The sequence below is a fragment of the Oncorhynchus masou genome, chromosome 31, assembly GCF_036934945.1.
Source record: "Oncorhynchus masou masou isolate Uvic2021 chromosome 31, UVic_Omas_1.1, whole genome shotgun sequence".
NCBI lineage: Eukaryota > Metazoa > Chordata > Actinopteri > Salmoniformes > Salmonidae > Oncorhynchus > Oncorhynchus masou.
This window is the reverse complement of record NC_088242.1, coordinates 22211554-22226346: the sequence shown is the minus strand read 5'-3', so window position 1 is coordinate 22226346 and position 14793 is coordinate 22211554. Positions and strand designations below refer to the sequence as shown.

General features: G+C 41.6%; 1 protein-coding gene across 1 annotated transcript; it reads left to right on the top strand.

Annotated features, from left to right (window-relative positions):
• Positions 1–1529: 1529 nt before the first annotated feature.
• Positions 1530–14327, top strand: LOC135525124 (alpha-sarcoglycan-like). Its single transcript, XM_064952868.1, has 9 exons — positions 1530–1749; positions 2144–2272; positions 4302–4450; positions 7441–7510; positions 9822–10020; positions 12997–13165; positions 13548–13753; positions 13888–13914; positions 14094–14327. The coding sequence occupies exons 1-9, from the start codon at positions 1713–1715 to the stop codon at positions 14275–14277; spliced, it is 1170 nt and encodes a 389-aa protein (XP_064808940.1). The 5' UTR covers positions 1530–1712; the 3' UTR covers positions 14278–14327.
• Positions 14328–14793: the final 466 nt, after the last annotated feature.

Below are 14793 nucleotides of genomic sequence, written 5' to 3'. Positions count from 1 at the left end.
CACTGAACTTTCTGTTTTGGGCACTTTAGGACCTTGACGTCAAATCAAAACCAGCATGCATCAGATTACTGTGTCCAATGATGATGTATCCTTTTTATATCGTCGCTTCCTGCATTCACTAGTGCCTGTCTAGCCTACACGTTTGATGATAATATGTTTTACAATGTTTTAGCAGTATTCGGTGATAGCCTGCATTCTTGTGAGGGCGTAGAGTAGACTATGCCTCGGAGTCTGCATCTAAATAATGCGCTCCATACCGTGTCAGTCCAATGCGTTTTCCCTAGCTACGAATAGACTTTTTAAATGAGCTATCTCAGAATATATAGGCAGATAACGGTTAACATAACGACCGTTAATGTATTTTTATTCGAAATTACAACATATGGAACCAAGAAGCAGAACTCCCATTGAGATAGGCCATGTTGTGCACACCCTGACGCATACAGTACATAGTGGCATTTTCAATGCAGCATAAGGCTAACCTTGTCTACTTTTTTTAATGATCCGTGATATAGTTTAAGATTACATAGTCTAAGGTGTAGGCTAGATATAGTAGCATAGCTACATATTTGATGTAATTCACGAAAGCCACTGGAAAGTCAGTGATATCAGTGTGAATAATTTGGAAAGGCCCATCAACCAGCAATTACATTTTTAGAGAACATAGAAGATTCATTTTAAGGGGTGTTTCAGTAGTAGAAATTAAACAGTAGAGTGACTCATCTATTTCATAGCTTTTATTTGTTTTATTTTTTATAAATTTACTCCCTACATATATTTTGTGGAATCACAATTGCCAGATAATTAGGAGGATTGATTGAATATGATTAATGGCAATCTTCACTGAACAAAAATATAAACGCAACATGTAAAGTGTTGGTCCCATGTTTCATGAACTGAAAGAAAAGATCCCAGACATTTTCCATACGCACAAAAAGCTTATTTCTCTCAAATTTTGTGCACAAATTTGTTTACATCCCTGATAGTGAGCATTTCTCCTTTTCCAAGATAATCCATCCACCTGACAGGTGCGGCATATCAAGAAGCTGATTAAACAGCATGGTCATTACACACGTGCACCTTATGCTGGGGACAATAAAAGGCCACTCTAAAATGTGCAGTTTTGTCACACAACACAATGCCACAGATGTCTCAAGTTGTGAGGGAGCGTGCAATTGGCATGTTGACTGCAAGACTGTCCACCAGAGCTGTTGCCAGAGAATTTAAGGATAATTTCTCAACCATAAGCCGCCTCCAACTTCGTTTTAGAGAATTTGATAGTACGTCCAACCAGCCTCACAACCGCAAACCGAGTGTATTGTGTCGTGTGGGCAAGCGGTTTACTGATGTCAATTGTGTTCAACAATGAATACAATTACATTTTATTGATGGCAATTTGAATGCACAGAGATACCATGACGAGATCCAGTTAGACAGGGAAGGCAGACTACACGGCTAGTGTTTTTATTATACCTCAAACCTACAGACATGCAGGTACACACACACACACACACACACACACACACACACACACACACACACACACACACACATTCAGACAGACAAACACACACACATGTACTCACACACACACTTCAGGAAGTTATTACTGTATAGTGTGTGGGTCAGAAATAGCCCTGAAGTGCCTGCCTGACTGGGAGTGACCTAGCCCTCCTCTCCTCTTGGCCCTGTCAATCACAGCTCAAAACAAGATGGCAGACTGGACAGGCTGGAGATTTATTTTAACAGGCAAGGTTAAGTATTTGTTACTTTATAATAGTGAATATGACAACATTGACAAGCGGTTTTATTATTGACAAAGATCCCTTCTTCTATAGCTAATATAATGTATGTTTTATGATCGATATTTTAGAGAACTTAACAGTGATTAAATAAAGTAGATGTCTAACAAGAGGAGTCATATTGTGCTGCCAGTATATATACAATTTTGAAGTTATATGACATCAAGTGAAATTACAGAAAATATAGTTTTAACAGCTATGCTGCGTAGTGGTGTGGACATGGTGTTTAAGTGCAAATCAGTTCACTGTCAAAGTTTCATGCTATTTGTAACTTCATGTAACTTTGCCATATCCAATAGTGATATCCTTTGGTACTTGTGCTCCTATCTACATGTACGCAGTGTATGTGACCAGTGTACTAGTGGTCAAGGCAGACATCAAGGCTTATACCCCTGTGGGACAGCTGTTTGTGTTCGAGCTGCAGAGAGAGGCCTTCCAGAATGAATTTGAACCCTTCCTGAAACACTATGGTAAGGCTGAGATTTCAGTAAGTCGCCTCTTAGTGTACAGTTTAACTTTCCACTGGGCACACCACGTCATTTCAACGTGGGTAATACTTGGTAGATACATGTACATTAATCAATGAGATTCCAACCTATTTTCACCCACTCAAAAAGACTGCCAGAAGTTTGTTGAATTCCAATGTGTTATTATGTTTTCAACCATCGAAAAGCACAACCAAATTCCAATGAAATAAAAAGTCATATTCTTGGTTAATTGTCACCTAATTGTGTTATCATCGTGCTTTCAACCATTTAAAAGCACACTATAAAGTTCAAATGGGAATACAATGTCAGGTATTTTGTTTATTTAATACAACAAGCTTAATGTGTTTTCACTGTGCTTGATCTAATAGCACAATCAAATGACCTGGATTACAGCTAGTTGAGATTACATTAAAGAATGGTACAAGTCATGAATTCTGTTTGAGATTCTGTGCAGATTAATAGAGCAAATGTGAAGATTTCCACAGACCTGCAATCCTGAACATAAGAAGACATTTATTGTTACTGTATCCTCAAAATATGTCCATGGCTGTGTTACTTATTTTAAGGTTGGGTATATATTGTTACATTAGTTTGTAAGATAGCCTTAACATTTGGGGATTTACTGTCTTCCAAAGGTAATATTGAATTGTGTTTGGTTGACAACATAACCAAATATCAACATTTAAAGGAGATGTATCTACTGCTTGGATAGTTCCATCTGAGCCACTGGCTTAATCCTATTCTTTAACTTCTATTTTTGGATGAGATGGAGACCTGAATCCAGAAGATAATTTGTTAACTTGTCGAGAAGTTAAAAGTCTATTTACTGTATTGCAAAAGTTATATGGAATTGTGTTTGGTTGCTAACGCAAACAAATATCAAGTTTTAAAGGAGATGTGTCTTCTACTTGGACAGCTCCATCTGTGCCACTGAGACTGGTTTTATATCCAGTTTGTCTACAAATGAAAGAATAGGACTAAATCAAGTTAAACTTTCCATATACTTTAAATACAGCTTGATTTGATCTAATCCTATTATTGCACTTTTATTTTTGGTTGAGATGGAGACTTGAATCGAACGTATTTATTATTAACATGTAGATTCTATTTGAAATCAACCAAAGCTTGAAGCCCTTGGCCTATACAGTAAGTATTATCTATTTTTAGTTGAATCCTGGGTTGAATTGAAATAACAGCTGTTGATGACTTCCCAAATTATATGGGCCTAAATAACATCTTTGATGATATTCGACTGATAAGGTTTGGTTTAATTTCATTTGCTCTGTTGAACCTACACTTTGGAATGACTTCGATATCAACAGTGAATCTATTAAGTGGATATTTTTCAACAATTGTTTCCATGATAGCACATTGGTGACAGTCATTGAAAAAGATCAAAGCTAAGCAGGGTTGGGTGTTGTTAAAACCCTGGGTGTGAGACTGGAGGGATAACTGTAGATAGATCAACTCTCCAGTAGGAGGTGCTGTCCAACCTATTGTATTCCTATAGTGGATATTAAGTTGAAGATCTAACATGGTTTCAAAGGTACAAATTCAACATATTTCATACAAGGTTTGTCTATTTAGACAAATGATTACCATGATGACATAATCCTGTGGTTGAAATTTGAAACTCAAAACAACAGTTCATAACCTTTAAAAAAAATCTAATGTCTTTTCCACGTAAACTGACACGTCACAATACGTTGACAAATGAAGTTCAAACAACATTGATTTAACCAGTTCGTGCCAAGTGGGTTGAAGCTTGTCATTACCAATAGCAATAATCTAACAATATAAAGCCTTCCCAATGAATAGATATAAATGTTGGTTGTTTATTGTAATTTCTTCATATCTTTACACTTAAAGCTTCAATACATGTATTGCTATGTCCCAACTGACATTCATACAACAAATCAGCGGGTATCATGAGGTAGGTGTCGGTAAAGTTCAAATGATATACAGCCAACAACCATAATGCTTCTCTCTTCTCTCCCATTCTGAAAATCAGGGCGGGTCTACAATGATCCCATGCTGTTTAAGTGCAACATGCAGTCCTTCCCAGACCTGCCTGGCTGGCTTCGATTTACCCAGAGGCACCACTATGATAACGGCTTCCTCTACGGCACCCCACTAGCCCAGGGAAAGAGTATGATAGAGGTACACAGAGCAGACTCATCAACTAGGGGTGCTCTGAGATACACACAGATTACGTCCCAAATAGCACCCTATTCCCTACATAGTGCACTACTTTTGACCAGAACCAGATTGGGGATAAGAGTACCATTTGGGACTCAGTCACACTGTCATGAGGATCTAGTTTATAACTTCTCTCGGTTGAAATATGTATGATTCTGCATTGAAAAATGTTAAACATATTTGAAGCATGAATGTGAAGGATATTTCTGGGCACAGTATGTAGCTTGTAATGGTCAAAGGATAAGATGTTTTTTATTTCCCCTTTATTTAACCAGGTAGGCTAGTTTAGAACAAGTTCTCATTTACAACTTCAACCTGGCCAAGGTAAAGCAAAGCAGTGCGACACAAACAACAACACAGAGTTACACATGGAATAAGCGAACATAAAGTCAATGTGGCGAATAATTACAATTTAGCAAATTAAACACGGGAGTGATAGATGAGCAGAATATGAATGTGCAAGGAAAGATACTGGGGTGCAAAATAACAGTATGGGGATGAGGTAGTTGGATGGGATATTTACAGATGAGCTATGGACATGTGCAGTGATCTGTGAGCTGCTCTGACAGCTGGTGCTTAAAGTTAGTGAGGGAGAAATGAGTCTCCAGCTGATTTTTGCAATTCGCTTCAGTCATTGGCAGCAGAGAACTGGATGGAAAGGTGGCCAAAATAGGAATTGGCTTTGGGGGTGACCAGTGAAATATACCTGCTGGAGCACGTGCTATGGGTGGGTGCTGTTATGGTGACCAGTGAGCTGAGATAAGGCGGGGCTTTACCTAGCAAAGACTTATAGATGACCTGGAGCCAGTGGGTTTGGCGACGAATATGAAGCGAGGGCCAGCCAACGAGAGCATACAGGTCGCAGTGGTGGGTAATATATGGGTCTTTGGTGACAAAACGGATGGGACTGTGATAGACTTCATCCAATTTGCTGAGTAGAGTGTTGGAGGCTATTTTGTAAAAGACATCGCCGAAGTCAAGGATCGGTAGGATAGTCAGTTTTACGAGGGTATGTTTGGCAGCATGAGTGAAGGATGCTTTGTTGCGAAATAGGAAGCCGATTCTAGATTTAATTTTGGATTGGAGATGCTTAATGTGAGTCTGGAAGGAGTGTTTACAGTCTAGCCAGACACCTAGGTATTTGTATTCTAAGTCAGAACCGTCCAGAGTAGTGATGCTGGACGGACGGGTAGGTGAAGGCAGCGATCGATTGAAGAGCATGCATTTAGTTTTACTTGCATTTAAGAGTAGTTGGAGGCCATGGAAGGAGAGTTGTATGGCATTGAAGCTTATCTGGAGGTTAGTTAACACAGTGTCCAAAGAAGGGCCAGAAGTACACAGAATGGTGTCGTCTACGTAGAGGTGGATCAGAGAATCAGCAGCAGCAAGAGCAACATCATTGATGTATACAGAGAAAAGAGTCGGCCCAATAATTTAACCCTGGGGCACCCCCATAGAGGCTGCCAGAGGTCCAGACAACAGGCCCTCCAATTTGACACATTGATCTCTGTCTGAGAAATAGTTGGTGAACCAGGCGAGGCAGTCATTTGAGAAATCAAGGCTGTTGAGTCTGCCGATAAGAATGTGGTGATTGACAGAGTCGAAAGCCTTGTCCAGGTCGATGAATACAGCTGCACAGTATTGTCTCTTATCGATGGCAGTTATGGTATTGTTTAGGACCTTGAGCGTGGCTGAGGTGCACCCATGACCAACTCGGAATCCAAATTGCATAGCGGAGAAGGTACGGTGGGATTTGAAATGGTCGATGATCTGTTCGTTAACTTGGCTTTCGACAGAAAGGGTGGATAGATATAGGTCTGTAGCAGTTTGGTCTAGAGTGTCTCCCCCTTTGAAGAGGGGGATGACCGCAGCAGCATTCCAATCTTTGAGGATCTCAGACGATACGAAGAAGAGCTTGAACAGGCTAGTAATAGGGGTTGCAACAATTTCATCTGATCATTTTAGAAAGAGAATGTCCAGATTGTCTAGCATGGCTGATTTGTAGGGGTCCAGATTTTGCAGCTCTTTCAGAACATCAGCAATCTGGATTTGGGTGAAGGAGAAATGGGGGAGGCTTGGGCAAGTTGCTGTGGGGGGTGCAGGGCTGTTGGGGTGGCCAGGGTAGGGTTGGCAAGATGGAAAGCATGGCCAGCCATAGAATAATGCTTATTGAAATTCTCAATTATTGTGGATTTATCGGTGGTGACAGTGTTTCCTAGCCTCAGTGCAGTGGGCAGCTGGGATGAGGTGCTCTTATTCTCCATGGACTTTACAGTGTCCCCAAACTTTTTGGAGTTTCTGCTGCAGGATGCAAATTTCTGTTTGATAAAGTTAGCCTTTGTTTTCCTAACCTCCTGTGTATATTGGTTCCTAACTTCCCTGAAAAGTTGCATATCGCGGAGGCAATTCGATGCTAATGCTGTACGCCACAGGATGTTTTTGTGCTGGTTAAGGGCAGTCAGGTCTGGAGTGAACCACAGGCTATATCTGTTCCTGGTTCTACATTTTTTGAATGGGGCATGCTTATTTAAGATTGTGAGGAAAGCACTTTTAAAGAATAACCAGACATCCTCTACTGACGGAATGAGGTCAATATACTTCCAGGATACCCGGGCCAAGTTGATTAGAAAGGCCTGCTCGCTGAAGTGTTTTAGGGAGCGTTTAACAGTCATGAAGGGTGGTCATTTGACCGAAGACCCATTACGGACGTAAGCAATGAGGCAGTGATCGCTGAGATGTTGGTTGAAAACAGCAAAGGTATATTTGGAGGGCAGGTTGGTTAGGATGATATCTATGAGGGTGCCTGTGTTTACGGATTTGTGGTTGTACCTGGTAGATTCATTGATCATTTGTGTGAGATTGAGGGCATCAAGCTTAAATTGTAGGATGGCCGGGATGTTAAGACATCCTGGCCATCCGTTAACATCTCACTGTTTCTCTTTCCATTTCAGATCACAGTGACTAACAAACGGAGCTATGACACATTCAGAGACAGACTGATCATAACGATTGACCCTCCAGGTATGTATTCTGAGATGGGAGAACAGTTCTGGGAAATAATATATTACATCATACTATCGAGTCTAAACATCCAAAATGGCACTACTTTTTTTTACCAAGGCTCAAAATGGCACCCTATTCCCTATATGAGTGATTCTACAGAAGTGGTGTAAATTGCTGTCCCACCCCAAACAAAGTATCCAAACTTCGGCAATAACAACTGATATATATTGTTCAACTGATATAGTATAAATTCATTGTTTATACACCTATATCTATTGAGAGGTGGCTGTCCCAAACCCTGACCCCTAAACTTTATGTTTGAAAATAAAGCAATTAATGATTATTATTTTTTAACACTATTATTTCAACAGAACATATTGAGTTGTTCTATTATTACATTGAAAGATACTGATCTAATTATTTGTTTGGTTTATTTCACACGAGGTTGGTGTGGGCTTGTGTTATTGACTGGAGCGATTGGGTGGAATGGTACCAAACACATGGTTTCCAGGTGTTTGATGTCATTCCATTTGCTCAGTTCTGGACATTATTATGAGCAGTTCTCTCCTCAGCAGGCTCCTGTGGTTTATTTTTCATTTATTTTTTTAAAATATGCTGTCCCCAGTTTTGACGTCACTACAGAATCACTACACTTTAAAAGACTTCTGAATGAATGTCCCTTAAAACCCTACACATATCAGGTGATGGGATTGCACCCCTCTCCACTATGGCCACAGTAGTCTGACTGCAAGCATTTTGGAGAGAATTTGTGAGCATGTTGGAAATATGTAAAGTATGGTTTTGGGACTAAAGTATATGTTTGCTGGGATGTACATCTGTCCAAATGAAAGATATGTTAGCTATGGGACTGTTTAAAGTCCAAAATCAGTCAAAAACTCTCCAAACCGAAACGATCACAACCGAAACAATTGACACCATAGAGATATATATCTTTGTATCTGTGCCATTATGGAGTCTATGACAGTACGGGCAGCACCATTGAGGCTATCGCCAATTTAAAGTTGTATGCGCTATACTCTACCAACTGAGCTACAGAGGACCACCATGTGGACAAGTGCACACTTCAGGAAAAAGTATAGAGTATTGAGATGCATAGCCAGCACTGGGCTCCAACCACCCAAAAGCCCACACATTGACACATGTTTGGCAAAACACAGATGTCTATAATGCTCTACTGTACTGTGCTCTACTGTACTATGCTGCACTGTACACTACTGAGCTCTACTGTACTCTACTGTACTGCACTCTACTGGGCTCTCATGTTCTCTACTGTATTGTACTGGACTCTACTCTACTGTACTTTACCTGACTGTGTTCTGCTGTACTATACTGTACTGTACTGTACTGTAACCTACTCTACTGTACCCTAATTTCCTATGTTCTACTGTACTGTCCTGTACTGTGCTGTACTGTACTGTACTCAAGTTTACTCTACTTGAGTTTATTACAATTGAAGAAGGGCCCATGGACTCTTGATCAATTCCGTCTATAAGTTGTCATGGTCTCAACTCACTGGGTCTGGATCTTGGGACCAATGTCTTGGTATAAATATTGGTATTGGCTCCTGGATAGTCTTTGCTTTACAAACCATAAGCAACCCAATTTGAAGAAGACAATGCGCTCTGATCATAAGCTGATCCCTCCCAACCCATAGGAATCCCCACCCAGTTGACTACTTTTAAATGGTGGAAGCCCACAATGGCAATGCCTATACCAAAACGAGTTAGTCCCATCTCGAGCCCTGTATTTAACTTTATGATTGGCATTTGACACCAAAATACCTGTTATTTTGCCAAAATAAAGATAGGTAAATTTAACCATTTTAAAACTGAATTACTTATGCATCTAATTAATTATATCAACTAACACGTTTCTTAATTTGGTATGCAAATAAGATTTCTAAAATGAATCTGTAATAGAAGGTTAATCAAAATGATCAATACTGTGCATGGTTCTCCCTTTACTGCAACTTTTACACTATGCTAGTAGTGACACATTTAGTGGGATGGTAAGGAATTCAGGTAAATATTTCAAATATTCAATACAAACAGTGTGTAGATATGTATATCTGTCATATGTTAGAAGACATATGTGCTTAAAGTTTGGGAGAAATAGGACACAAATGTGATTTTTCTTTCAACCCCCAATTTACACGAGTTCTGTAGAATGACCGATATAGTGCACACTGCCTTTGAGCAGAGCCCTATGAGGCCTGATCAAAAGTCATGAATTGAGTGCCATTTCAGATACACACAGTGACAGCAGTGAATAGTGGTTTATTTGTTTCTCCCATTGGCCTTTCTTTCAGCAAAGAGAATGCCCTACCAGGCTGAGTTTTTCATCCCACTAAGGGAGATTGAGAAGGTGCTGCCCTCTACAGTTCAGGAAGAGATCAGGCAGGATATGATGAGGATGTGGAAGACAGACAGGCTGGACTTTGTCAACATCACGTCTGCGTTGGACCGAGGTGGCCGTGTCCCTCTACCTCTGGCTGGACACTACGAAGGGTAAAGAAGTGTCACATTTCAACTGTCGCTAACTGTCACCTATACTAACTTTCAACAGAGAGCATCCCAGACCAGAAGGAGAAGTGCACTATGAATTCAAACTATTCATTCCCCAACTAGGCCTTGTAGTGTACATGTACACTACCGTTGAAAAGTTTGGGGTCACTTAGAAATGTTCTTGTTTTTTAAAGAAATGCACATTTTTTGTTAATTAAATTAACCTCAAATTGATCAGAAATACAGTGTAGACATTGTTAATGTTGTAAATGACTATTGTAGCTGGAAACAGCTGATTTTTAATGGAACATCTACATAGGTGTACAGAGGCCCATTATCAGCAACCATCACTCCTGTGTTCCAATGGCACGTTGTGTTAGCTACCATTATCAGCAACCATCACTCCTGTGCTCCAATGGCACGTTGTGTCAGCTACCATTATCAGCAACCATCACTCCTGTGTTCCAATGGCACGTTGTGTTAGCTACCACTATCAGCAACCATCACTCCTGTGTTCCAATGGCACGTTGTGTTAGCTACCACTATCAGCAACCATCACTCCTGTGTTCCAATGGCACGTTTTGTTAGCTACCACTATCAGCAACCATCACTCCTGTGTTCCAATGGCACGTTGTGTTTGCTACCACTATCAGCAACCATCACTCCTGTGTTCCAATGGCACGTTGTGTTAGCTACCACTATCAGCAACCATCACTCCTGTGTTCCAATGGCACGTTGTGTTTGCTACCACTATCAGCAACCATCACTCCTGTGTTCCAATGGCACGTTGTGTTAGCTACCACTATCAGCAACCATCACTCCTGTGCTCCAATGGCACGTTGTGTCAGCTACCACTATCAGCAACCATCACTCCTGTGTTCCAATGGCACGTTGTGTTAGCTACCACTATCAGCAACCATCACTCCTGTGCTCCAATGGCACGTTGTGTTAGCTACCACTATCAGCAACCATCACTCCTGTGTTCCAATGGCACGTTGTGTTAGCTACCATTATCAGCAACCATCACTCCTGTGTTCCAATGGCACGTTGTGTTAGCTACCATTATCAGCAACCATCACTCCTGTGTTCCAATGGCACGTTGTGTTAGCTACCATTATCAGCAACCATCACTCCTGTGTTCCAATGGCACGTTGTGTTAGCTACCATTATCAGCAACCATCACTCCTGTGTTCCAATGGCACGTTGTGTCAGCTACCATTATCAGCAACCATCACTCCTGTGCTCCAATGGCACGTTGTGTTAGCTACCACTATCAGCAACCATCACTCCTGTGTTCCAATGGCACGTTGTGTTAGCTACCACTATCAGCAACCATCACTCCTGTGTTCCAATGGCACGTTGTGTTAGCTACCACTATCAGCAACCATCACTCCTGTGTTCCAATGGCACGTTGTGTTAGCTACCATTATCAGCAACCATCACTCCTGTGTTCCAATGGCACGTTGTGTTAGCTACCACTATCAGCAACCATCACTCCTGTGTTCCAATGGCACGTTGTGTTAGCTACCACTATCAGCAACCATCACTCCTGTGTTCCAATGGCACGTTGTGTTAGCTACCATTATCAGCAACCATCACTCCTGTGTTCCAATGGCACGTTGTGTTAGCTACCACTATCAGCAACCATCACTCCTGTGTTCCAATGGCACGTTGTGTTAGCTACCACTATCAGCAACCATCACTCCTGTGTTCCAATGGCACGTTGTGTTAGCTACCACTATCAGCAACCATCACTCCTGTGTTCCAATGGCACGTTGTGTTTGCTAAACTAGTTGTTCATTTTAAGAGAAACAGACTCCTCACAAGTCTTCAACTGGCTGCTTCATTAAATAGTTCCCACAAAACACCAGTCTAAACGCCAACAGTGAAGAGACTCCCGGGATCCTGACCTTCTTGGCAGAGTTCCTCTGTCCAGTGTCTGTGTTCATTTGCCCATCTTAATCTTTTCTTTTATTGGCCAGTCTGAGATATGGCTTTTTCTTTGCAACTCATCAGAGTCAACTCTTCACTGTTGACGTTGAGACTGGTGTTTTGTGGGTGCTATTTAATGAAGCTGCCAGTTGAGGACTGGTGATGCGTCTGTTTCTCAAACTAGACACTCTAATGTACTTGTTCTCTTGCTCAGTTGAGTCCCGGGGCCTCCCACTCCTCTTTCTATTCTGGTTAGAGCCCGTTTCCCCAGTTCTGTGAAGGGAGTAGTACACACCGTTGTACGAGATCTTCAGTTTCTTTGCAAAATCTCAAATGGAATAGCCTTAATTTCTCAGAACAGGAATAGACTGACGAGTTTCAGAAGAAAGTCTTTGTTTCTGGCCATTTTGCGCCTGTGATCGAAGCCACAAATGCTGATGCTCCTGATACTCAACTAGTCTAAAGAAGGTCAGTTTTATTGCTTCTTTAATCAGCACAACAGTTGTCAGATGTGCTAACGTAATTGCAAAAGGGGTTTCTAATGATAGAGTAGCCTTTTAAAATGATAAACTTGGATTAGCTAACACAAAGTGCCATTGGAACACAGGAGTGATGGTTGCTGATAATGGGCCTCTGTACACCTATGTAAATATTCCATAAAAAATCAGCCGTTTTCAGCACAATAGTCAATTTCAACATTAATAATGTCTACACTGTATTTCTGATCAATTTTATGTTATTTTAATGGACAAAAATGTGCTTTTCTTTCAAAAACAAGGACATTTATAAGTGACCCCAAACTTTTGAACAGTAGTGTATCTGAACAAAAATCGTCAAATCATGCAACGTGAAGATTTAATGATCAGAAAACATTCAGCATTTTCACTATCAAAACATTTTGGGGGGATGAAAGAGGTCAAACTCAAACTGAAATTTAAATCAAGGGAATCTTTTATTGACGTTTTCAGCACATGATACATTTCAGAATATACAGTAGGTACAGTACAGTCATTGTTAACTAAGCCAGTGTCATGCATTGGGTCCCAGGGTGTATGTGAAGGTGGGTTCAGACCAGTACTTCTCTGAGTGCTTGTTGAGGCTCCAGACTGCTGAACATAGGAGACAGTGTGAGGCCGGGGGCAGGGCTAAGATCCCTGGGGACTGCAAGGTCTGCTCCTACCCAGGCAACTGTGTCACCTGGTGCAAGTCCACACTGGTGAGTCCACAAGCACTGGTATATCCAAAACATCATTTTTTGTCATTAGATTACTTTGGGGGAAAACATAACATTACTAACAGTGACATTTATCTGAATGAATAATGAAATGAATCACCTGCAGGTATTATGTCAAATTTTTGTAGAGTGAGCTAATCTACACACATCCAAAGCCAGAGCTGCATTTAATGGTAAATCTGCCTCACACACAAGCATTGCCAACATGTTTTTTACTATTCATTTTCAAGGTGTAGATTGGTGGGAACAAGCGTTTTAATAATTTAAATAACATTAAATAGCATATCAACACGGTCATCACCTTATATTCCCTCCCTCCTAAATATGTATCCTCCTCTGCCATCCCTGTGTCTACTGTACATAGATTGATCTGTCCAGACCAGTGATCCCCCTCCCTGCCCCCACCATGGGCCCAGGTATCCTGGATGCTGGGGGGTCTATGACCCTCCTGAGTCCCCCTCCCAGAGACTTCCTGCCAGACTACATTGTGACTGTGATCGTCCCCCTGGCTCTGGCCATCATCCTGTGTCTCCTACTGGCCTACATCATGTGCTGCAGACGAGAGGGAGTGTATGTTTCTTTTGTACTCCACTGAGATTGGCTGAAAACCTAAGCAACCTTCAATTATGAAATATCTTTACTGTTTGGCAACTTTATATTACTATTCATAGTTGTTACATAACATGTTTTGTTTTTATTTGCAGTGAGAGAAGAGATGGAAAGACACCAGAGTACGTAACCTTCCATTCCACATATCTAAACCCACTACATGAGACTGAAGATGTATTACATCACACCATCAAGGAGATTAAGGAAGATGTACAATGATAATTGCCAAGGATAAGCTTAGTATCACCCCCACACTTGACTAATTAATATAAACCTTCCTCCCCTCTGTCTGTTCCTTTAGTATCCAGCTCTACCACCACCACACCATCCATGGTAACACCAGTGAGCTGCGGAGCATGGCTGGGTGTCGTGGGGTCCCTCCTCCCCTCTCCACCCTGTCCATGTTCAACGCTCGCACCGGAGAGATGGCCCCACCGTTCCAGACTGACAGCCCCAGCATCCCCCTCATCCTGGCCCAGCAGTGAGTAGTCTACTGTTACTACTCAATCCTAGCCTGGTGGTCTAGTTGGTCTGTGCTTTAGCCAACTTGTTTGTTGTCATAGGTATTGGCTGAGAGAGAGAGAGAGAGAGAGAGAGAGAGAGAGAGAGAGAGAGAGAGAGAGAGAGAGAGAGAGAGAGAGAGAGAGAGAGAGAGAGAGAGAGAGAGAGAGAGAGAGAGAGAGAGAGAGAGAGAGAGAGAGAGAGAGAGAGAGAGAGAGAGAGAGAGAGAGAGAGAGAGAGAGAGAGAGAGAGAGAGAGAGAGAGAGAGAGAGAGAGAGAGAGAGAGAGAGAGAGAGAGAGAGGGAGAGAGAGAGAGAGAGAGAGAGAGAGAGAGAGAGAGAGAGAGAGAGAGAGAGAGAGAGAGAGAGAGAGAGAGAGAGAGAGAGGGAGAGAGAGAGAGGGAGAGAGGGAGAGGGAGAGGGAGAGGCTCGATCGAATTCTGTCATTCTGCCCCTGAACAAGGCAGTTAACCCACTGTTCCTAGGCTGTCATTGTAAATA

Bases quoted from the DNA above. Each gene is read 5' to 3' on its own strand.
- LOC135525124 (XM_064952868.1), top strand. From the start codon at position 1,713: ATGGCAGACTGGACAGGCTGGAGATTTATTTTAACAG. The intron at 1,750-2,143 runs GCAAGGTTAAGT...ACATGTACGCAG, and splicing joins CTGGAGATTTATTTTAACAG to TGTATGTGACCAGTGTACTA. The intron at 7,511-9,821 runs GTATGTATTCTG...CCTTTCTTTCAG, and splicing joins CATAACGATTGACCCTCCAG to CAAAGAGAATGCCCTACCAG.